The sequence below is a fragment of the Tupaia chinensis genome, unplaced genomic scaffold, assembly GCF_000334495.1.
Source record: "Tupaia chinensis unplaced genomic scaffold, TupChi_1.0 Scaffold000387_1, whole genome shotgun sequence".
In the NCBI taxonomy this organism is placed as follows: Eukaryota; Metazoa; Chordata; class Mammalia; order Scandentia; family Tupaiidae; genus Tupaia; species Tupaia belangeri.
In genome coordinates this window covers 864,177-888,347 of record NW_006159889.1, presented here as the reverse complement: position 1 = coordinate 888,347, position 24,171 = coordinate 864,177, and the positions used below count along the sequence as shown (strand labels likewise).

General features: G+C 49.8%; 1 protein-coding gene across 1 annotated transcript in view; it reads right to left on the bottom strand.

Annotated features, from left to right (window-relative positions):
• CFAP57 (cilia and flagella associated protein 57) overlaps positions 1–24,171 on the bottom strand; it is an 81,793-nt gene that overhangs the window by 12,714 nt on the left and 44,908 nt on the right. The window contains 10 exon segments of the mRNA XM_027773901.1: positions 1,716–1,859; positions 1,935–2,069; positions 4,148–4,264; positions 11,883–12,026; positions 14,901–15,059; positions 16,261–16,434; positions 16,980–17,170; positions 17,773–17,866; positions 19,448–19,603; positions 24,043–24,171. The exon segment at positions 24,043–24,171 is cut by the window's right edge and continues 30 nt beyond it. Of these exon segments, the coding sequence (XP_027629702.1) occupies positions 1,716–1,859; positions 1,935–2,069; positions 4,148–4,264; positions 11,883–12,026; positions 14,901–15,059; positions 16,261–16,434; positions 16,980–17,170; positions 17,773–17,866; positions 19,448–19,603; positions 24,043–24,171 (1,443 nt within the window).

The window sequence follows — 24,171 nt, the reverse complement described above, 5'->3', positions numbered from 1 at the left end:
CAAATCCCAAATGGAGGCAGAAACGGAGAAGGGGTTGCAGCATGGTGTTTCCCAAAGGGATGCTTTCTCACTCACTCTCTCTCCCTGTCTGTCTCCTCAGTGCACACACACATCCTCTGATGACATTTTTTTTTTAAAGCAAGAAAGTTATTCTTTCTTAACATCTTCTATGTCTTTGGCAAGCAAATATACAAAACTGACTGTATCAGCAGAGTCTCTGGTGGCGTGGGGGGGAAGGGGCAGAGCCCCGCCCGGCCCCTTCTGCTCCTTGCAGCTTTCCGAGCTGCTCCGGTGGGTCACAGGACCCCATGGCACACACAAGTGCGCTTAGAAAACCCTCTTCCGGATATTTCCCTTGTTTGTGGCTCCCTCTGATCCTATCAGGGAGCGGCAGGACTGGGTAGGGGAACTGCCTGGGTCTCCTCTGCTCCTCACTCCTACCCTGGTTCAGCACCCTCTGGGAGATGGGAGAGCAAAAGAGGCCACGAAGCCCACCCTGGGTAGCCTCTGTGGATGCTTGCGCCCCTGGCCAGCCCATAGTCTTTGATTCGCTCCTTCTAAGACTGGCATTTGCTTTGGGCACATGCTCGGCACAGAGAAGGACCCAGCCCCAGAGGACTCAGGCCTGGTGGCAGAGCACAGATGAGAGCTCAGTGATGCCACTGACTGACACCTGCTCCTGCTGTCACCCTCCTGCCATCACCCAGCTTGCTGCACTCCAGGGCCTGAGGGCTCTGCAGGCTCTGGGCACTTGAGGCCCTCAGTGGTGGCTCTGTGTGTGGCTGCTGGTGCCTAAGTGTCCAGTCGTTTCCACTCCTGTCTCCGGGCCTCTACTGCATTAGAGGCCAGGAGCAGGGCGGTGGTTTGACGGGGTGGGCTGTTTTTAAGCAGGGGCAGGAGACCAGCTGTGCTGGATCTGGCGCGGACTGCAGGGTGCTCTGTTCAGCTGTGGATGGGCCGGCTGAGCTGGGTGCTGGTTTGTTTCGATCCTCATTCCAGTATTTTAATTATTATGACTCTGCAGCAATGTGAACATAAATAGGGACATGCTTTATAAATGTGATTCTGATGTTCTCTTTTGATATTAATTCTCATTAATTGCCTCAGACGATACTGACACCCAAGCAGAAATCTGGTAGAAGAATCCCAGCCGGCCGTCCTGACAGTGTGCTTAGGTGGAGGTGGCAGTAATGGGGTCAGGCTCTCGGAGCAGCCCTGTAGGACTTCGGATCCTAGGGACGTGGGTGTGAGGAGCTCATTAACTCTGAGGGAGGCCAACTCAGGGAGGTGCCCAAGAGATAACGTAGGGACCTGAGGCACCAGAAAAGTCAGACAGGGCAGGCCAAGCTGGGTGTGTTCTAGCAGCATTAACAGTAGCAAAACAAAGTAAGCCGGAAACAGAAGGAGAAAGTGACTCACAGAGAGTGACTCAGGAGAGCTGAAGTGACCTGGATGCAGCCTAGAGGGACCAGGGGTCAGTGAGAAGAGCGAGGCTTGACACAGGTGCTCTGGACGAAGATGGGGAGAGACAAGGAATGGTGCCTGTGGAGGAAGCTGTGGGGGCAGCCATGGGCACAGGCAGGACGAGCTCTGGGATCGGAGGACAGGAGCCAAAAGGACGGCTGGGGAGCCCCAAAGGTGGGTGGTCTCAGGGGGTCCCTTGACAGGCTCCTGTCTGATAGCTCGGCTCTAGGGAGCCGAGGTGGGCACGGTACCTGCATGATGCGAACGTAGTCAGTGCGATGCAGCTCGCCCTCCTTGACCACTTTCTTCTTGAGCGTGGCTAGGTTCCGCTCCAGGTGCTCCCGCTGCCGGGCGTACTCCTGCTGCAGGTCCGTGTTCAGCCCTGCAATCTCCACCTGACAGGGCCCAGGGACTCGTGAGGGGGGAGACCCCGCAGGGCAGAGCAGGGCGGGAAGGGAGGCTCAGCTCACCATGTCCGCCCGCTGCACGTATTTCTCAAAGAGACCTCGGACCTTCTCCTTCAGCAGCCGGGGCTCCTGGATGTATGCCACGCAGTTGTGAAGGTCTGTCTTAAACCGTTTGACCAGCGCCTCCAGGTCCCGCTCCTGCAAGCAGAGATATCTCTTTCTGGCACCGAAGGACACTGTGCAGGTGGAGGGGTAGGGGCTCAGGCAGTGGCTAATGACACTGAAAAAAAAACAGACGCCGTATCTGGGCCTTACAGTTGACAGCCCAGGCTCACACAGCACTGAGACCTGGGTAAGCAACAGCTGGGGGCGAGAAGCACAAACACACTCCTGTGCACTTGCCCTGGGCTGGACACCTGGCCTGGACAGCCTACATGGTGCTTCTCCTTTAAAAGGCCACACAGTCCCAAGAGGAGACTGGAGGAGAAGGGATTGTGGCATGGCCATCCCCGGGTGTGTGAGTGTGTGGTTCTTGTTTTCTGTCTCTCTCTGTCTCTCCAGCAAGTGCATGGACCCTATTGCAAAAATCTCTTAAAAACAAAACAAAACAAAACAAAAGGCCACACAGATGGGTTCTTACATGGGCTCTGGAATCTTTTCAGGAACAACGGTCTTTTTTTTTAATCTTTTTTTTTTGGAGAGTTTTTTTGCTATAGTGTGTGTGCACTCGCCAGACAGACAGAGAGAAACAGAGAGACAGACAGTGAGAAATCACCCCTCAGGGGGGATAGCCATGCCGCAATCCCTTCTCCTCCACTCTCCTCTCGAGATCTTGGGCACGCATGCACACGCGCCCAGCGTGAGTTTTAAGCCACCGGGTCCAGGACTTGAACTGCGGTCGACTACATGGGAGTCCAGTGACATAGCCATTACGCTAACTGCTGGCCCCTAGGAACAACGGTCTTAACAGATGCCTGGGAGCTTCTGCAGTCACCTATATTTCTTCAGAGCTGTGGTCCCCAACTTTCCCATCATAAGGGACCGGCCTGTAGAAGACAGTCACTTCACAGACTGGGTGGGGGAGGCTGGTCCCGGGATGACCCTGAGTATCAGGTCCACCGTGCGCCCCGTCCCCACCACTACCACACTGCAATATCCAGTGAACCACACCACAGGGTCAGCGCCCATGAGAATCCAGTACCGCCCCAGCTCCGACAGGAGGCGGAGCCCAGGCGGGTGGGATGCCACACCCCGGAACAGCGCCAGTCTGTGGCCTGGGGTTGGGAACCTCTGCTTTCAGGTGGAGGTAGATGGTGCCATGCATCTCTGGCAGCGCTCTGGCCGGGCCTTTCAGGTGTCTTTTACTCATCCAGTGTCCATCTTTCCCGACAGGAGCACTGTTGTGTGTGCACGGGGAAAAAAATCAAATCTGGCCAGGGTGGTTCATCTGTGCACTTGGGCAAGATCCCCCTCTCCGGCCCTGCTTTCTGTGATACCCGTCTCCCCCAACCCTGCCCTGAAGGGAGACGGTCCTTGCTCTTTGCTCCCGTAAGCCTTTTCTGCCATATAATTATTAAGCACGTGCCACAAATCACCGATAGGCCTCCTCAGCTTGTGAAGGGCAGGCGCTGAATCAGTTCATGCTTGTAGCTCTGCGGCTTCTAGTATTACCCGGTACAGAGTCAACGCTTGACGTGGAACATGGAAAAACTCAATCCAATTCAACAAACATCAGAGTGGCCTGTGCTCGGGGAGGAAGGTATGACAAAGCCCTGGCCCAGGACCAGAAGGCATAGTTTCCAGTACTGGCCTTGGATGTACTACCTAGATATGCATGCTCAGCGGAGCGTCCTAATCTAGTCTCCCTGGCCTTACTTCCCTTGTTCGTAACATAAAGAGATTGCAAGGGATCATCTTTGACGTTCTCCTAGCCTCAGTAATTTTTTGGCAGTCGAAGCCTTTAACCACTGGTGGCAAAGTACTCCTCTGAGCATATTCTTTCCTAGGCTAAATAAGCCACATGCTCTGAATATCCCTGCAAAACCAGCTTCCCACTCCCTTGATCACTTTACCCAAAGCCACTTTTTAGAGTCTCAGATGGATGTAAATATGCACGGGCCTGATTGGGCAGGGCTGTGAGCGGTAAAGAACAGGAGTTAAAACGGGAAACATAGCTTAGCAATGGGCTGGCTCTGTCTCTGGGAAGGCAGCTGCCCACCGCAGACAGGTGCCAGATCGGGAATCTGAGAACCACCAGCCTCTGAACATCCTCACACCTTCTGTCTCTCTCGGCGCATCTCCTGATCGGTGGCTCTTAATTTCTGCCACAGTTCTGTGATGTTCAGTTCCAGCTGTGTGTTCTGCTTATGGAAACGCTCCAGCTCAGCTTCCATCTGTAGAGAACAAGGGGAAAGAGGCGAGGACAAGAAAGTCAGAGGGTGACGGTTTTGAGGACTGATGCCTTTTGTAAGTTTTTTTTTTTTTTTTTGAGAGGTGTTTTGCTATAGGGTGCGTGCGCTCACCAGACAGACAGAGAGAGACAGAGAGATAGAAAGCAAGAAATCACCCCCCAGGGGGGATGGCCACACCGCAATCCCTTCTCCTCCATTCTCCTCTTGGGATCTTGGGCACGCACGCACACCTGCCCGGCGTGAGTTTTAAGCCACCGGGTCCAGGACTCGAACTGCGGTCGACTACATGGGAGTCCAGTGACATAGCCATTACGCTAACTGCTGGTCCCAAGGACTGACGCCTTTTGATGGAAATGTTTCCCTGGAGACCGGGGCATTTCTTTCCCAGTTCCCATCGATGTCCTCTGAAATGAAACTGTCCTTCTTACTCCTTGCTGTCTTAAAGGCTCCCCACTCCCTTGACTAGTTAACCCAGGGCTATACATTTCTGTGGCCAGGCTGGGATGTCTTCCCTTGTAGTCGCTTGCCTTTTCTTTCAACCATGACGATGATTTTCTCTTGCACTCCTTGTAAACTGGTAACTCTTAAGCATCGGAAACTCCGAGGCACATTCTCCAGAGCAACATCTTCCTCATTGCTTTGTGAAGTTGTTCAAGTGGGTCTTAACCCTCTGGATTTACGAGTCATTCCAAAGCAGACGACTGGGGGAACCATAATACAGCAAATCCCCAGTCTGGGGTGTAGAACAGGAAAGAGGAAGCTGAGAAGGAATCTTAGCCTCATCATTCTGCTGAAAAGGCATTAAAAATATAACTGAGGACAGTGGCCCATCTCGAGAAGAAGACTTAGGAGCCACCAGTGAATTCTGGGAGTTTTTAACTTACTGTTGCATGTGTGTTAACCAAAGATACGTGATTGACAGCTGGAGCCTCTGGCTGAGGACGGGACTAGCTGTATGGGAGCTCTGGGGTTTGATTCACACACCGAATCTGGCCAGTATTCGTGTTCCGGTTAATAGGGAGGTTTGCTGACTGTTCTGGGGGGATGGGATGGTTTTTTCATGGGTTGGGTGAGGTCACCACCTCGGTCTGCCCTTTGGTCAGATTTCAAGGCTTCTGGTGACTTCTGGGTTACCTGGTGGCCCTGATGAGCCACACTCATGTTCTGGACACGAAGGTACAGTTTTTAGAAGAATGCTTCTCTCTGTACTGGAAGCATCTTGTCAGACACAATAGCTCCTTGACACAATCCCTGGGAAAAAGGTGTCACCCAAAACATACTTGATGAATGAATGCGTGAACAGCAAGTGTGGTGAGCAGAGGGGAGCACCAGTGAAGGATGTGAGAAGGGCCTGAAATGACCTGCCTCTGGAAGAGGAATGGCAAGATGAGGCGTCGTGTCGGCAGGCCATGGGGAGCCAGGCACAGCTGAAGAAAGTGCCCATTAGGAAGGGCTGTCCGGCTGTCAAAGGCTTAGGGAAATACAACAAGTTAGACGGAAGTTCTGTCTTCAAGAAGCTTCAGGGGTCAGCTGTTGGTGTGCTGCTTAGGGCAGTTGGATCCTACAGGGCCCACTGTGTGGTTTAAATCCTGGATTCCACAGCTGGAAAAACACACCTGGTATGTGTACATGCGTGGCCCAAATCCTGAAAGGAGGGATGGAGGAGAAGGGACCGCAGCATGGCATTTTCTGTGGGGAAACTTTCTCACCTTCTCTCTCTCTCTCTTGCAAGTGTATGCACCCTCTAGTAAATTTTAAAAAAGAGAAAAGAAGTCTCAGGTTTAGGGGATGAGAGAGAAATAAGCTAGAGAAGTTAAGGTGGGGCCGGCTGAACACAGTGGTTGAGGTACAAAGTGCCCTGTGTGTACACAGAGAGGGCAAGCAAGCAGCGCCCAGAGAGCAGGCGTTTCGGCTGGGTTTTGTTGGAAGAGGAAGTATTAGAGGGCAAAAGGAGGAGAACCCAGATGGTGAGAATAGCCCCCACACAGAGAAGACCAGAGGCCTGGGCAGCCTGGTACGCCTCTGCAGGCTACAAGCAGTTCAGAGTGGCTACAGGAGGGTGCATTTGAGGAAGAAAGGAGAGGCCAAAGCTGAGTCATACAGACCCAACGACAGAGGCTCGAAGGGTCAGAAGTTTGGCTTCTACCCTGAATGTTCACGGGGCCATTGAAGGTTTTACCAAGGGTGGCGTGATCGGAATTGCATCTTAGAGGGCCTGTCACGGAGGTTCCACTGCAAGGAGCAAGACGGGAGCCAGGGAGACCAGCTCAGAGGCAGCCACTATGGCCTAGGTGAAAGACAACAGTGTCCTAGACCAAGGCACTGGCAGATGGAGGAGAGAAAGGGGGCTTTCCGCATCTGCAGGGCTCACGGAGCCCCTAGCTCAGTGCCTGGGTGATGGCGCCTCTTCCTCTACGGATCGATGTCAGCAGTGATGGATCAGGTCAGAGTGGAGGAGATACGGAAGGTCCTTGACTTCCACTCCTCCCCACTCCATCCAGAGGAAGCCTCAATCTACTCTGATGTAGAAATAATGTTTTACGGAAAAATAGTGAAATATATCAAATCTGAGTAGATAGCCAGATGGCCAGACTAACCTACTATGTGAGAACAAACATCCCTGTCCATCAACTGTAGAAAGTCCATCAACTTTTCCACGTGTTACTCATTATACTCAGCCATCTTCACTAATTCAGAGTTGGGGTGAAAAGTCTTTTGCTTCCCAGGGGACTATGTCCGGGAGACATTTCGAGTTAACACCGGGGGAGCGAATGCCATTGTATCTGGTGGGTAGAGACCAGAGTGGTTGTTTAATGCCTTACAATGTACAGGACAGGCCCTCTACAACAGAGAATTAGCCACCCCAAAACATGCAATTTGCTAGCGTTGAGGAACACTCCATGAGATGAATAAGTAAATGACTGGGAACTAAACCCCATCCCTTGGAAGCTGGAGAAGTGTATTCCAGGGCAAGTACTTGAATGGGGAAGTGTCACGAGAAAAGGAACTTCAAAGAATGATCCACAGTGGGCGGGCTGAATACATCTCCCGACCACCAGAGAGAAGCCCCAGGTCAGAGGATCTTGGAAGGAACTAGGCCCAGATAGCCCTGGCAGCAACTGGCACCAAGGGTGTGGACAAGAGGGGCCCTGTTTGCAGAATTTCCAAGATGCAGGCATATTCTGGAGCAAATAGGCCCTGGTTGGCCCCTGTTACTCCTGGGGAAAGTGAATAATCCCCTAGGCATGTTAGGGTGGAAAGTAACCTGAGGTTCAGTGAATAACACTCAACCTTAAATCGATTGACGAATATGTCAAATGAGGAGGGAGAAATGGGCAGTGATTCCCAAGGGGCCTGCACCACACTGACCTTCCAGGTGGGTGGGGCTTCTGCTCTTTCTCATCCCCTCGGGCTGCAGTTATGGTCTGAATGTATGTATCTCCCCAAATTCGTATGTTGAAACCTAACTCCCAAGGTGATGGTATTAAGAGGTGGGGACTTTGGAAGAGGATTAGGTGATGAGGGCTTTTCCTTCATGAATGGAATGAATGCCCTTATAAAAGAGGCCCGAGAGGGAGGGAACCAGCAGTTAGCGTAATGGCTATGTCGCTGGACTCCCACATAGTTGACGGCGGTTCGTGTCCCGGACTCGGTGGCTTAAAACTCACACCGGGCACGTGTGCGTGCGTGCACAAGATCCTAAGAGGAGAATGGAGGAGAAGGGATTGCGGCGTGACCACCCCCTCTGGGGGGTGATTTCTCGCTTTCTGTCTCTATATCTCTCTCTGTCTGGCGAGCACACGCGCCCTATAGTAAGAAAAAACTCTCCAAAAAAAAAAAAAAAAGAAAGAAAGAGGCCCGAGAGAGGTGGTCAACCCCCTTTTACCCATTTGTCATTGGAGGGCACAGAGCAGGCACCATCTAAGAGGACGTGGGCTCTCATCAGACACCAAATCTGCTGGCACCTTGACACTGGACTTCCCAGCTTCCAGCACCGTGAGCATTTAATTTCTGTTATTTGTAAGTTACCCAGTCTAATGTGTTTTGTTATAGCAGCCACAATGGACTAAGACACCTGTCATCTCTGGGCCCCAAAGAACGGCAGGCAACCCTGAGGAGGTAGCGCTGTGGTCATCCCAGAAACCAGGCAGAAAATCACTGCCACAAGGATATACCTCTCTGGACACCCCAGCCCTGATCCCACCTGGCTTCTTTACTGGGCATCTTAGAGAAAAGGCTTGGCCAGGCAAGTGAGCACTGCCACTGCTCTTGGGTATCCGATCCTAGCTGAGTCATCACCCTCGGACCTGTTCTTACTCAACACAAACAACTAGAGGAAGTAGAGGGGGTAGCGGGAGCCTACTTTATCTAAGGAAATCAGAGAAATCTTCCTTGAAGAGGTAACAGGTCAGCTGAGACCTGAAAGCTGCAAAGAAGCCAGTCAGGTGACCACCTGGGGAACAGCCTTCCTAGCAGACAGAGCAGCACTGCAGATCTCTAAAGATTGGAAAATCTCTGCTTCTCATAGAGACTGTCCAAAAACCAGTGGGAGCCTTGAGATGGGGATGAAGAGGAGGAGAAATGCTGCATCGTGCAAGGCCGTGGGAGCCTCGGGTGGCACCTTGGATTTTATTCTAGGTAGGATGGGATACCATTGGGAATTCACTCTGGCCTCTTTATGGAGACCAGATTTGAGGCTGGAATCAAGTCCAGATAAAATATGATGGAGATGGGACCAGCAGTTGGCCTAATGGCTATGTCGCTGGACTCCCATGTAGTTGACTGCAGTTCAAATCCTGGACCTGGTGGCTTAAACTCATGCTGGGCATGTGTGTGTGCATGCCCAAGATCCTGAGAGAAGAATGGAGGAGAAGGGATTGCAGCGTGACCATCCCCGTGGGGGTTGATTTCTCACTTTCTGTCTCTCTGTCTCTCTCTGTCTTTCTGGCAAGCGCACACGCCCTATAGTGAAAACCTCTCAAAATAAATAAATAAAAAAGATATGGTGGAGGCTTGGACTGGAGTGACCCCAGCAGTGGGGAAGGAAGACTAGAGTTGAGATTGTTTTTTGAAAATGGATCATATGAGCGTTGGTGATATTTAATTTGCAATAGGGTGCATGTATTTGTAGGAAAGAGAGAGAGAGAGAGAGAGAGGGAAAGTGAGAAAGTACTCCACCCTCCTGGGGGGATGCCATGCACAACCCTTTCTTCATTCTCCTCTTGGGATTTGAGACATACACATGCGCCCAGCATGTTCTTCAAGTTGCCAGGTCTAGGACTTGAACCCTGTAGTTGGCCGGGCCATTTGTCATTGGAGGGCACAGAGCAGGCACCATCTAAGAGGACGTGGGCTCTCATCAGACACCAAATCTGCTGGCACCTTGACACTGGACTTCCCAGCTTCCAGCACCGTGAGCATTTAATTTCTGTTATTTGTAAGTTACCCAGTCTAATGTGTTTTGTTATAGCAGCCACAATGGACTAAGACACCTGTCATCTCTGGGCCCCAAAGAACGGCAGGCAACCCTGAGGAGGTAGCGCTGTGGTCATCCCAGAAACCAGGCAGAAAATCACTGCCACAAGGATATACCTCTCTGGACACCCCAGCCCTGATCCCACCTGGCTTCTTTACTGGGCATCTTAGAGAAAAGGCTTGGCCAGGCAAGTGAGCACTGCCACTGCTCTTGGGTATCCGATCCTAGCTGAGTCATCACCCTCGGACCTGTTCTTACTCAACACAAACAACTAGAGGAAGTAGAGGGGGTAGCGGGAGCCTACTTTATCTAAGGAAATCAGAGAAATCTTCCTTGAAGAGGTAACAGGTCAGCTGAGACCTGAAAGCTGCAAAGAAGCCAGTCAGGTGACCACCTGGGGAACAGCCTTCCTAGCAGACAGAGCAGCACTGCAGATCTCTAAAGATTGGAAAATCTCTGCTTCTCATAGAGACTGTCCAAAAACCAGTGGGAGCCTTGAGATGGGGATGAAGAGGAGGAGAAATGCTGCATCGTGCAAGGCCGTGGGAGCCTCGGGTGGCACCTTGGATTTTATTCTAGGTAGGATGGGATACCATTGGGAATTCACTCTGGCCTCTTTATGGAGACCAGATTTGAGGCTGGAATCAAGTCCAGATAAAATATGATGGAGATGGGACCAGCAGTTGGCCTAATGGCTATGTCGCTGGACTCCCATGTAGTTGACTGCAGTTCAAATCCTGGACCTGGTGGCTTAAACTCATGCTGGGCATGTGTGTGTGCATGCCCAAGATCCTGAGAGAAGAATGGAGGAGAAGGGATTGCAGCGTGACCATCCCCGTGGGGGTTGATTTCTCACTTTCTGTCTCTCTGTCTCTCTCTGTCTTTCTGGCAAGCGCACACGCCCTATAGTGAAAACCTCTCAAAATAAATAAATAAAAAAGATATGGTGGAGGCTTGGACTGGAGTGACCCCAGCAGTGGGGAAGGAAGACTAGAGTTGAGATTGTTTTTTGAAAATGGATCATATGAGCGTTGGTGATATTTAATTTGCAATAGGGTGCATGTATTTGTAGGAAAGAGAGAGAGAGAGAGAGAGAGGGAAAGTGAGAAAGTACTCCACCCTCCTGGGGGGATGCCATGCACAACCCTTTCTTCATTCTCCTCTTGGGATTTGAGACATACACATGCGCCCAGCATGTTCTTCAAGTTGCCAGGTCTAGGACTTGAACCCTGTAGTTGGCCGGGCAGGTTCCAGCTGCCTTAACCTCCATGTCACCAGCTGGCCCAAACCTCTACATTTAAAAATCTTGAGTAAGTGGATCACAATACCATTTACTGAAAAATGGGAAACTGGAGGAAGGGAAATGATCAAGGATTGGGGGTATGTGTGTGTGTCGAGCAGTCACTTTTAGATCCACCATGGACCTCACCATCAACTGCTTTGTCCCCAGTGAGGGCAGGGTGACATGTAAACACGTCCTCAGAAATGCAGTGTATATGGGGCACATGGAACAAGGAGGAATATCCAGACTCACTGGGCTCTCAGAAACCCTTGTCCAACTAACTGCTCTTGCTTCTAATCTCCCTCCTTTCTACCTTCATCCTGTTTGCTTCCCAGAACTTAGTCTTAATTACGCCACTCTCCTGCTCAAGAGCCTTTGATGACTTCTTATTGCTTATCAGATGAAGTCCAAACACTACGGCCCTAACCACACTTCCAATTTCAGGAAAAAAAGAAAACAAACCCCCAAACCTCTGAAACCACCCCCAAATCCCAACATTGAAGTGTGTGTGGGGTAATCTTCCCGGTAAGGTGGCCTGTTGGGTGAGTACACATTGCCCTCTGGTGGCCAAAGGCCCAACAGTCGCTTCTCCCTTTGAGGGCTGAGCACCACATTAACTCAGTATAGCCAGCGGCAAGCGAAATCCTTGAAAGCGTTTCAGTTTTGGACAGCTGAGTGCCCTGTTGGGCCACGGCCTTCCCTATGGCATCATCTGCAGGGCAGAGGCTGCGTGCACCTTGGGAGCAGAGAGGTGTGTGAGGAGCGCTTTTTTTCATTTCCTGCAGGCCAGCCAGGAGTAGTAGAGGAGGAGACAGAGGGTGTAAGAGGCCAGGGTACCTCACCTCCTGAATCTGCTCCTTCATCACCTTGATCTCGTTCTCTCGAGGTTCTATTTGCTTCTTCAGCTCTTTTATTTTGTAGTCGAGCACAAACTTAAATTTCTCTAGTTCCTGATTTTTCTTTTTCAGATCATAAATTCGCTTCTCCTGGAGAGTGAGATGAGAGAGAAGTGAGAGCTATCCCAAGGCTTTGGATTGTGGGATCCCTTGAAGGCAAAGAACATCTGTCCTGCAACTCCACTGTCTGAGGAGGCTATAGGCCCATCTCACTGGGGACACAAAGCTGACCCTCTCCCTTCCCTGTAGGCTGCAGCACTGCCCCCTGGAGCTTCTGCACCAGGACGTCATGCACTCGCTCATTGAAATGCAGGCTGTGGTCGACAGTATTTCCCAAAGATGGCCTCAGCAGCACGGCCCTCTCACACTGCAGCCCTTCTGCAATGTGATCTTGCTCATTCTCCACCAGGAGCAATCTCATTCCCTCCCTTTGCATCTGGATGGACTTAGAATTATTATCGCTTTAACTTTGATTTCTCTCATGTGTGAGAGGCAGAGACAGAGACAGACAGCATCCCCGGAAGGGTCTCAATGCCATGATCCACCCTAGCTTGCCCTTGGATCTGGGTATGTGTGCCTGGCACATTCAGGGAGGTTTCTGGACTTAAACTGGGAACCTTCTGATGTGGGATCACCTCACAGAGCATCGTGTTTTACCGCTACACCACCACCTGGCCCTGGCTGAACTTGCAAGTGGCTTGTAACCCAAAGAATGCTGCCGAAGGGCTGTTGTGTGGCTTCCAAGGCCAGGTGGAAAAGGCCAAGTAGCTTCCACCTGGCCCTCTTGGGACACTTGCTCTGGGAAGACCAACCCCTGTGTAAGAAGTCCCACTGCATCGAGACCTCTGGGCTGGAGAACACATTAGAGGCTCTGATGAAATACCAGCTGAGCCCAGCCTCCCTGCCCAGGTGTCACACACGTGGAGAAGAAGCCACCTTGAAGGCTGGTCTTCCAGCCTCCAGTTGGAGTCACCCCCAGTTTTCCCAGATGAGGCCCCAGACATCAGGGACAGAAAGAAGCCATCCTGTTATACCTTGGTAACTTGTCCAATCCCAGACCCCAGAATCTGTGCACACAATCAAACAATTGTTTTCCATCACCAAGTTTTAGATTAATTCATCGTGCAGCAATATTAATTGGAACACTGGTCTCTCCGTCCACCCATCCGCATTTACTGAATGAAGACCTTTTGCCAAGTCTTGGGATCCCAATTAAGCACAGCACAGTCCCCGCTCTTAAGAAGAAAACACTTCCTAGGAAAGTAGGTGCGTCAATGAGCAGGACCCAACACGCAGTAAGTGTTGTAGGAGAGGAAGGGGCAGAAGGCCTACCCGAGGGTGCTGAGAACTCGCTTGAGTGTCGGGGTAGTTCACGGGAGAAGTGCAAAGTGAGGGCAGGGGATGCGTGGGGAGGGCTAGGCCAGGGGCTCACATGCTGGGTTTTAGAGCTCAGAATTTATCCTGTAGGCCACAGGTTGGCAAACTATAGCCGAGGGCCAAATTTGGCTTGCTGCCTCTTTGGGTAAAGTTTTATTGGAGCACAGCCAAGTTCACCCATTTGTTTTATGTACGGGTGGTTTTACTCGACAACAGCAGAGCAGATTAGGTGAGACAGAGACCATATGGCCTGCAAAGCCCAGAATAGTTACTGCCTGGCTTTCTACAGAAAAGGTTTGCTGACCCCTGCTGTAGACAATGGGAGCTATGGTAGGATTTTATGTGGAGAACAACATAATCATATCTATCCTCTGGAGGCACTGGTGGTGGGGGCCAGGAGTGGGAGGTAGAGGACTAAGGTCCTTAGAAAGGTTGGGGGGGGAGCAGCAGATGGCTTTGTGGTTAGGATGCTAGACTCCAACATGGTGAACCATGGTTTGAGACCCAGACCTGGTGGCTTGAAACTCATGCTGGATGTCTGTGTGTGTGTGTGCGCATGCCCAAAATCCCAGGAGGAAAATAGAGAACGGAGTTCAACCCCCTAACCCATGGGGGGTGATTTCTCAGTTTCTCCCTGTCTCTCCAGCAAGTGCAATCGCCCTATAGCAAAAATATCTCTAAAAAAAGAAAGAAAGAAAGATTTAAGCTGCTGCAATTGGCTAGACAAGGAGGTCTTTAATCTTTTCCTCCAAGAATCTGAAGGGATCCTCCTTAAAAATAAAACAAAGAAAACCAAAAAGCCCTGCTCAGATACATTACTAACACTCAGATGCAGGCATGGCCCCCAGGCACGGTCCTATCCTCACCCGTGCCCTTGAGGGCGTGGTCCTCTTCATTTGCCACTGAGAAAAGGAAGGTTCAGAGAAGCTCCCAGGGTGCTGTGGCGGCTAAATGGAAGAGCCAGTGCCGCACCTGGGTGTGTAACGCTGAAGCCCACGTTCTCGACCCTCGGCAGTCCTGCCTGACTTTGGCAGTGGTGGCAGAGGAGGTGGAGAGGAGGGCACGGGCCTGCTCAGGAGGGGACACCGATACTGGGTACTGAGGTGGTGTGCCCCACAGGACGTGTCTGTCTCCTGAGCGTTCTCTCAGACAGGCATCCTGAACGACGGTACCAGCTTGCTGGGTACCTCGCAGTTACAGGGCCAACCCCAGGGAGTGCCTCTCTGACCGGGGGGCCACATGGGCAGTGTGGGGAGCAAACTGTCCCCAGTCCATGGGATGTCCCGAGCGGGGGCTGTGGGGGTCAGCAAACTCTGGTTCTTAGCCGTCTGTGCCCTATAAACCGCGCGGCCTTGGCGAGATGCTCAGCATCTTGGGACGCAGCTTCCCAAGTCATAAGCCTGGGTTGCTCATGGCCCTGAGTTCTTGGGAGAATTAAATGTGACATGTTTTCGACTTCGCTTACTCCTGTTCCCATCAAGTGAAGTGAACCTGCCGGAGAAGCCAGGGAGCCTCTCCCTCCTGAGCTCCGTCCCATCGCCTGAGCGCACCTCGCCTGCAGCTGAGGGAGCGGAGAGGAGCCCTCACCTTATCTTGAATCGTCTCGTCTCTTTCCTGGATCTCCCGCTTGAGGCCTTGGATGTCCTTCTCCAGGGACTTAATGACTCCTTGCAGCTTCACCTGCTCTCCTTTCAGGCTCTCGATGTCGTTCGTCCGCTCTTCAATCTCCTTCTGGAGGCTGCTGAACTGGGGACACCCCGGCACCAACCCAGACGGCTGACGTCTCAGCTCATCCCCATTCTCCACAACTGCACTGTAAAGTGCTCCCCGTCCCTGGCCGGCAGGGATCTATCTGAACTGCCCCCCAGCGCTAACTGAAAACACCTAGCACTCCACAGCTGGGGCTTCTAGGAAACAATTTTGGTGAATTTGCAATAGTTCAGGGATTTCTCAGGCCAAACGACCATGTGATATTCTGGCCCATAATATCCAGTACCAGAACAGACTGCCTCTGTGTAAAGAGGCTCTGGAGACCAGTTCCCTGGTGGATCCAGAGTCTTCCATGAGCACAGCGACCTTGGAAGGCTGGAATCCATGCCCCTTCAAGGTCAGAGATTGGGCCCTAACCAATGAGCCATCTTAACCTGCCCGGGAAGGGAAGGCATAATTGTCCCTGGATTTACTAGTCGTGTGATGGATAACAGGAAGGAGCATAAGCTTACTTTGAGCTTGGCTTCGCTACTGTTAAATGTTTTGGGGGAAGCTGTGGCAATTCTACAAGGATCTGTGAGTTGAATCCTCTTCCACCCCAACCATCAGTGAACTAAGACATGTGCCCCACTTTGTAAACAAAGTATCCTACACCCCAACCCTCTCTCACCTGTGGAGTCTGAACAAGTGCACCAGGAGTCCAAGGGCACATCCAGGCTAAGACTTTCTCTGTCATGTCCCCAAACGATCTTAGTTCCATTCCTATCAGAAGTTTAACTCTGAACATGTTGGCTAAATACTACTTGCCAATAAGTGAAAGCTGGAGGGAGTCTGTTGGTGCACAGTGAACCCCAACCTCCCTGTGAAAAGGCAAGAGCAAGTGGCGCAGTGGTTGGGGCACTGGACTCCCACATGGCCAGCCATGGTTTGAGTCCCAGACCTGGCAGCTTGCTTTCTCACTTTCTCTCTCTGGTCAAATAAAAACAATAATAAATAAACATTCTAAAAAAAATAGTCAAGAGCAGGGGAAGCCCTGACGTTTGTGCTTTCAGAGCCCAGGGGAGGGTCTGCCTGCTTAAACCAGCACTGGCCAACGCTCCTTCCTCACTCACTGGATGGGATGAGGACATGTAAGAGGGGCCCTGCTGGGCCGCCCAGCACTGTCTGCCCACCAGCCTGGCATCCTCTGCAACACAGCCCTTGTCCACCCCAGGGCTCTCCGGGAACAGCCTTGTACCTTCTTCCTCATAATGCCTGTTTCGCCCTTGAGCCGCAGGTTCGATTCCTTCTCATCTCGAAGCTTTTTCTCATACTTGGTTTTGATATCTTGGATTTCTCGGTCTTCATCTTCTTCAATCTGCTTCTTGGTCTCTTCAAACTCCCGTAGCTGCTGCCTGACGTCTTCCTGCGCCTGGCTCGGAGAGAGGAGAGTGTGTGGTCAGGGGAGAAGGCCTCAAGGCACCTTTGTGCTAAGAGGGACCTGTCATGGGAAAAGGGAGACTGGGTGTTGTTGCAGAAATGGAAACCAAGGCCAGGGGTCCCTTGTGCATTTTCTGCCCATCTGTCCTGTCTGCTTTCCTGTCTCACCTTCTCGGCCCATCATTTCAAACACCCTCTTTCCAGCATCCCAAATCCCATTTTGCTTCGGGTTTTCACACAGACATCCAGGCTCCCCATAGTTTTCCTTCACAGAATTTGTGGCAGTCCTAATTTTGTGTCTATTTGTGAAAGTACTCGGTTCTCTCTCCCACAAGATGTCAGTTCCTTGAAGGTGGAAACCTTGTCCATCATACCCAGTGCTGACTGCCCGATGTGCAATGCATGCTGGCTCACAGAGCTACTGAATAAATACCTGAATGAATGGGTGAGTCTTTACATCGGCCTCTCCCTCCTTAACCCAGTTTATCCTGCCCTCTTTCTGCGAAAGAGTGGCACGGCTTGGCTTCTGGTGATTACCTCTTCCAGAAGGGTGGTTTTCTCTTGCAGTTTGGCCTCATAAAACTCAGTCAGCTCCTCCAGTGCCTGGCTCTTGGTCTCATCATTATCCCGAAGCTGCTTCTCATACTCTTCTTGCATCCTCTGGGACTTGAGCTGCAACTCCTGGTACTTCTCATATTCTAGAAGCAACTTCTGGTTGTTGCAACATTCTGGAGAAAAGCAAGGAAGGTATTGAAGGTGAGTGAGGAGCACCAGCCTCAGGGACACCAAGGATGTGCAGGAAAGGGCTTTCCCATGCTCTTTCACTACCAACTGGAGCAGCTGCCTCCAGAGTCAAGATTCAAATGCCTGCTTGGTTTCCTCGCCTGCCCGCCACTCCATAATCTCATTGGGCAAACTCCCTCCCTTTCCACTCTGGGCAGGAAGGTTTCTAGGAAAGCACAGAGGGGTGTCTGGGGCTCAGGCCCACAGAGAATGTCTTCGGTGTGCAAAATACGGACCAGTAAGGTGACTCCCTAGAGGACCCAATAAGTGAACGGGAGTCTGAGACCCAAAGAAGTCTATCAGACTCCAGACATAAGCTTTTCCATATCTCCTACTGGCATGCAGTTGGTATGTAACGAATGAATAAATACATGGAAATAAAAGCCACGTTGAGTTCCAGGGGACACGTGCAGCCAATGGATGACAAAGCCACATGCCCTGGGGCTGCTGCTGTGTCTAGAGAACGCTCACAGGCTTTCCCATAACCCACCTCTTCTAACTCGAACCAGCCACCCTCTGCCCACGTGGCCTCGACTTGTGGGCTCACCCAGGTCCTGCAGTTCCCGGTTTTGTTTGTCCAGAAGGTCTTCTATGCGCTCGCGGTGGAGCACATCCTGCTTCTCTTTCTCTGTCCTTAAGACCTAAAACAGAGCCGCGTGTCTTCATTCCTACCCATCTGCCGGAAGGGCAAGAACTAACTTCACAAGTAAGATCCTTCACTCACAGACGTTTCTCAAGCCTTTAGTTTGCACTGAGCCCTGTTTCATGAAGTAACAACCACGTGGTCGCTTCTTCATTTCCATTGTATTTGGCTCTGAAAGTTCTGTTCCTTCCCTGTCTGCATCCACACTATTAAATGGAGTCATCAAAAATGGAGTTAGTTTTGGACAAATATCAAATGGATCCGGGATAAAAAAGTAGGAGTTTACTCGGATCCTCTGTTGCCTGTACACTGTTGCCAACCACATTCTTGAATATGTTAATGTGTGAGATTCTAAGGAAGTGATTTCTTTTTCCTTTTTGTTTTTTTAAGAGAGATTTTTGCTATAGGGTTTGTGCACTCACTGGAGAGACAGAGACAGAAAGTGAGAAATCACTCCTCAGAGGGGATGGCCATGCTGCAACCCCTTCTCCTCCATTCTCCTCTTGGGATTTTGGGCATGCACGCACATGGTTCTGGCATGAGTTTTAAGTCACTGGGTCTGGGACTTGAACTGTGATCGACTACATGGGAGTCCAGTGATGGAACCATTATGCCATCTGTTGGTCCTGGAAGTGTGTTCTTTAATTGAGGAGAAAGCTCCTTGCAAACTGGGGAGGTAGAATCCCCAGAACCATTCTCTGCTTGACACATAGGGCACCAAATATATGTTTGTTGACTAAATGGATGAAATGGTAAATAAATTAATTAATAACATTAACAGAGTTTTTTTCAGCCAGACCCTGACCCATGGACATAATGAAAAAACAAATATCCCTTGAGCAAAAATTGAGGGTTTTGGAGAGGGGCCAAACAGATTTATGATGAATACTGAGAGAATCCTGGACTAAATCAAACTATATAAAGACAGTTTAGATGGTTTTTATTTAACTTCTAGACAATCCAAGAATTGACGTTTTCTTCCCATTCTTTTTTTAAAAAAATATTTATTTAATTTTATTTATTCATTCATTCATTTTAATTTGGCCAGAGAGACAGAGACAGAGAGAGAGAGAAAGCAAGCTGCCAGGTCTGAGACCCGAACCACAGTCGGCCATGTGGGAGTGTGCAGCGCCCTTAACCACCACGCCACATGCTGGTCCCCACTCTTCCCATTCTATACTTTGTTTTTCTTGCTATCTTTTCATTTTGCTTTTAAATACATTTTTCTTGATCATAAAAGTAGTATTTACTTATTGTAGAGAATTCAAAAATTATAAAAAGTATAAAGAATAAAATGTAAATTACCTATAATCCCAACTTCTAGAGATAATTATACTATAATCTGTTTTCTATGTTTATTTAATTAATACCATTCACTGTGGATGGTTTTATATTCTGCTTTTTTTTGACTTAGCGTTTTGTTGTAAGCATTTCTGATGTCATCAACTGTGCTTTAAAATCACACATTATCATGTATCTTATCGTTCAATCATAGCTTGGGCAACACATGCCAGTTTCAACTTGAGCAAAGTGAGTATTTCTTGTTATTTGTGGTTTCGGTCCAGTCTTTCCAACAGACCTGGTTTTTGGTTTTCAGGGACTCCATTTCCTGGATGAACTTGTCGGTTAGCTCCTTGATCTTCTCAGAATAGTTCATATCCTTTAGTCGAAGTTGATATTCATTCTCCATTTTCAGTTCTTCCACACGCGTCTTCAGCTCCAACATAATCTGAGCCTTTGAGAGACGGAGACAGAATCAAAAACATTCACAGTGTGGGTGACTCAAACTGTTGAAACCTGTGGCCTTATCTGAGCCCTGCAACTCTGACAAGCTTCGAACTCAATACATCTCAACTGGAACTTGTCATCCTTCTCCCCCAAAGACATGTAGGCTAAAAATGCATGAGCTTCCTCCTCTATCACGACAGATACCCAGTGAGCTCTTCTGTGTGCAAGCATTGTTATCGTAACTCTCGTCTCCTTCAAGCCAGCTTAAATGTCCCCCCGCACAATGACACTTAGATGAACCCCACTACTTAGACCTGATGCACTGTCCTTTCCATCCCTAGCACTCATGATTCCCCTTACTGTGCTCAGCTTTTTATTATCTCCATAGACCTTGACACTCTCTAGTACATAGCTTACTTATTACAGAAGCTCCTTGTCTTATGATGGAGTTAAGTTCTGGTAAATCTATCCTAAGGTGAAAATATTGTTAAGTTGAAAATGCATTTAACCAGATGTTCCCTGACTTGCAATGGAGTTATGGTTTCTACTGAATGCATATCACTTTCATTCCACTGTAAAGTTGAAAAATTGTAATGAACCATGGCAAGTCAGGGACTGTTTATATATCTTGTTTATTGCTATAAGTATTTCTTTCTTTCTTTTTTTTTCTTTTGGAGAGGTTTTTGCTATAGGGTGTGTGTGCTCGCCAGAAAGACAGAGACAGAGAGACAGAAAGAGAGAAATCACCCCCCGGGGGGGATGGCCATGCTGCAATCCCTTCTCCTCTGTTCTCCTCTTGGGATCTTGGACATGCCAGCACACGTGCCCAGTGTGAGTTTAAGCCACTGGGTCTGGGACTCGAACCATGGTCAGCTACATAGGAGTCCAGTGACATAGCCATTATGCTAACTGATGGTCTCATTGCTATAAGTATTTCTGATGTTTTCAAATATGCTTTAAAATTGCACATTATCATATCTCTTATTGTTCAAGCCAAGTCCCATTTTGAGCAAAGTAAACATTTTTGTCTGTTTCCCTCATTAGAATTTAAGCTCCACTAAGGCTGAGATGAGAGTTGTTGGCTTTGCTGATTTATCTCCAACAAACCTGGAACGGTGCCTAACAAGAGTAGGCACTCAAAGGTATCTGCTGAATCACACTTCCGGCTCCCATGGGACTTACAGTCTATGAGGCAGCCACATACACGTTACAGTTGACCTTTGGAAAATATGGGGTTAGAGGCCCCAACACCTCTGCACAAAAATCCACATGTACCTTGAATCTCCAAAAACTTTATTGGGCCAGCCGCTGGCATGGTGATTAAGGTGGCTGGATCCCAGATGGCCAACTGTATGGCTTCAGTCCTAGATCTGGTGGCTTTAAAAACACATGAGGCACATGTGTGTGCCTGCCCAGAATCCCAAGAGCAGAACTGAGGAGAAGAGATTGTGGTGTGACCATTCCCTCTAGAGGATGACTTCTCATCTTCCCTCTCCTTCTCTCTCTGCCTCTCTTTGGTGAGTACACATGCCCTAGAGCAAACTAAAAACAACAACAACAAAACTTAACTACTACTAACCTACTGTTGACTGAAAGCCTTACTGCTAATGAACAGTTGATTGACACACTTTGTATGTCACTTGTATTGGAATATACTTTATTCTCATATAATAGTGGGCTAGAGAAGAAACTGTTACTAAGAAAATCATAAGGAAGAGAAAACACCTTTACAGTCTTTATTGAAAAACACGTGCATATAAGGACCCACGCAGGTCAAGGGTCAACTGTAATTGCAAATCGTGGTGAGTGGCTAAAGCCGGGTGGCTTCCAGTACTGTCACTCTCTTGATGTCCTTTATGCCTGTTCTGGCCTCACTGTTACTGTAATTAGGTCCTACCTCTTCTGCCTTGTTGGCTCCTGTCTCATGTCGTCTTCCTCCACTGCACTCGCTGATGCCAAAGTTTTCTAAAAGTACTGTAAGACACCATTACACACTCCTTATTTCCTAAGAAGTTAGTGTGGGTGACAGGTGGCCTCACTGTTACTGTAATTAGGTCCTACCTCTTCTGCCTTGTTGGCTCCTGTCTCATGTCGTCTTCCTCCACTGCACTCGCTGATGCCAAAGTTTTCTAAAAGTACTGTAAGACACCATTACACACGGATGACAGGTGCTTTCTCCTTGCTTACCTGTCATCACATCCTGTGTGTCCCTATTTCATCCTTTCTGGCCTGTCTCCTCTACTGTCACAGATAACTTGACGACAAGACACCCTCGTTTCTGCACTCCTGGTCAGCAGGCTAGTGTAAGCCTGGCACACAAGAATACTGAGATGAGGGGTGAACACCAACTGCATGTGCAGAGTCAGCGAGAGGAGAGCCAGGATGCCTGGCCAGGGAGCTGGCCAGGGACAGGAGGGACAGAAGGCTGACACTGGGGCAGACCATCACAATCCCTGCAGGTCATGCTAGGACATCTGTATTTTATCTTAGAGGGCCTTCGAAAGTCCTCATCTAAGTGCATTACGCTGACAGTGGTGGTAGAAGGACTCTGACGTCAGTGTGCAACATGGGCTAGGTCAGAGAAGGGCTGAGGCAGGGTGGCTACTTGGCGAGCAACTGTGTAGTTGGGGTGAGAGGTGAGAAGGCTTGAACTGAGGAGGGGGAGGGGGGGAGAGGAACTAAAAGATTGGAGGGAGGGATTTTAGAGAATGTGTAGAGAAAGGTACAGAGGTGCCTGCGCAGGGGTGGGTGAAGGGGAGAGGGTCATGATGAAGACTGCCTTCCTGCTACGCTGGATACCTGGGGGCTGGCCTTGGCCTGTCTTACCTCATTGCTTTATCCCTATCCCTAGAATAGGACCAGTAACAGTCAGCTCCGAGGAATACTATCAGGTGAATAAATGGCCCAGGGGTCTGCCTCGGGCTGCTGGGAAACAAGGGTGTGGACAACCCGGTTTTTGACATGTTTCTGACTCCGTTGCTGCAAAATGATCTCTCTAAAATATTTGGTCAAGTCGTTCCCAAACTTAAATCCATCAGCGAGTCCTTATGACCAATTTCCAGTCTAAAGCACAGCGTGAAAGGCCCTCCTGACCTCCCCTGTTCTCTCTCCAGGGTCACCTCTGACCCTTCTTTCTGGCACACCCTGCAGTCTCCATCCCCTAACCAGGAACACCTTCCCCAGATCTCTGCTCTCCCATCCCTCTGTACACACTCCTTCCTCAGCAATGGACGGCCCTTTCCTATTCTGGAAGGCTCTGTCCAAGGCTAACTTCCTCAGGCACCACCTGGCCTGGGCCAGGGTCCCCGCCCCTGTGCTTCCACAGCATCCTTCCTTCCTAACATCTGTTACTCACTTAATTTCCTTTAATTTTACTCAGTCCTCCTTCCAGACTATGAGCTAAAGGACCCTCTGTACCTTTTGTCTCTGTAACCCCAGACTTTAGTGTAGTGTCAGGTATAAAGCAGGCCCCTCTATAAACACTGGATGGATAGTGAATAAATAAATGAGTCGCTGAATGGGAGGGTAAAGCATGGGCTGAGAAATAGTTGCACAGCATGTCATAGAACATAAAGAAAAAAAGAAAGCTGGGGATTCTGGGGGACATGACTCTCAAGGTGGGAGAAGAGCCAGGGAGGGAGCTCTTGCCCTGTGAGGTTTACAGGGAATAAGGAGAGTGTGGTCACATGGACGCTGAGAGACGAGAGTTTCCAGAAGTGAGCGGTATGTACACTAGTCACTTAGGAGTCGGCCCAGACACTGCCAGGCCTTTGGTTGAGCTTGGTGTCTACTTGGTCTCTTCCCCTGGCCTCTGGGAAGAATTAAAAAGAAAATGGAAGAAAGAGGAGGAGACATATTTGCCAGTGTGCAGGAGGTCAGTCCCCTACTCTCACAGGCTCTCCCTTACTGCCCCCCCCCACCTTTCTGCAGAAAGTTTCCAGGAATTCTATTTTTTTAAAGAATTACTTTTATTTAACTTTATTTATTTATTTGTTTTAATTTGACCAGAGAGAGAGAGAGACAGAGAGAGACAGAGAGAGAGAAAGCAAACTGCCAGGTCCCGGCCTCGAACCATGGTCAGCCATGTGAGAGTCCAGCACCCTTAACCACCATGCCAACTTCTGGCCTCTCCAGGGAGACTGAGAAGAGCTCTCCAGGAAACATAGGGACTGTCATCCAGTTCTGTGGCAGCTTGGCACTGCCTTTCTGATGGCTTTACTTGTCTCTGCCTCCACTTGACAGTGAGCATCCTTGTCACAGAACCTGTGGCTGTCTTTTTTGCAACTGCACCCCCAGGCCTAGAGAATGATACACGGTCAATATCACACTTAGATCTAGACAAACAGCAATGAGTCCACAGCACTGCGATCCTCTGGAAGACGGGGAGTTTAATTTTTATCTTCAGCAATGTAACCATTACGCCACCTGCTGATCCCCGATTCTTACCTTTTCTTCCATGTCTGTTTTAGTTACGAGCACCTCTTCGGCAAAGCCCACCTCCCTTTCTCGCTTGATTCCTCGACCATCCTTATCAAAGACCCTCCAGGTGAACAGGCAGACATCCTCAGCAGCGGT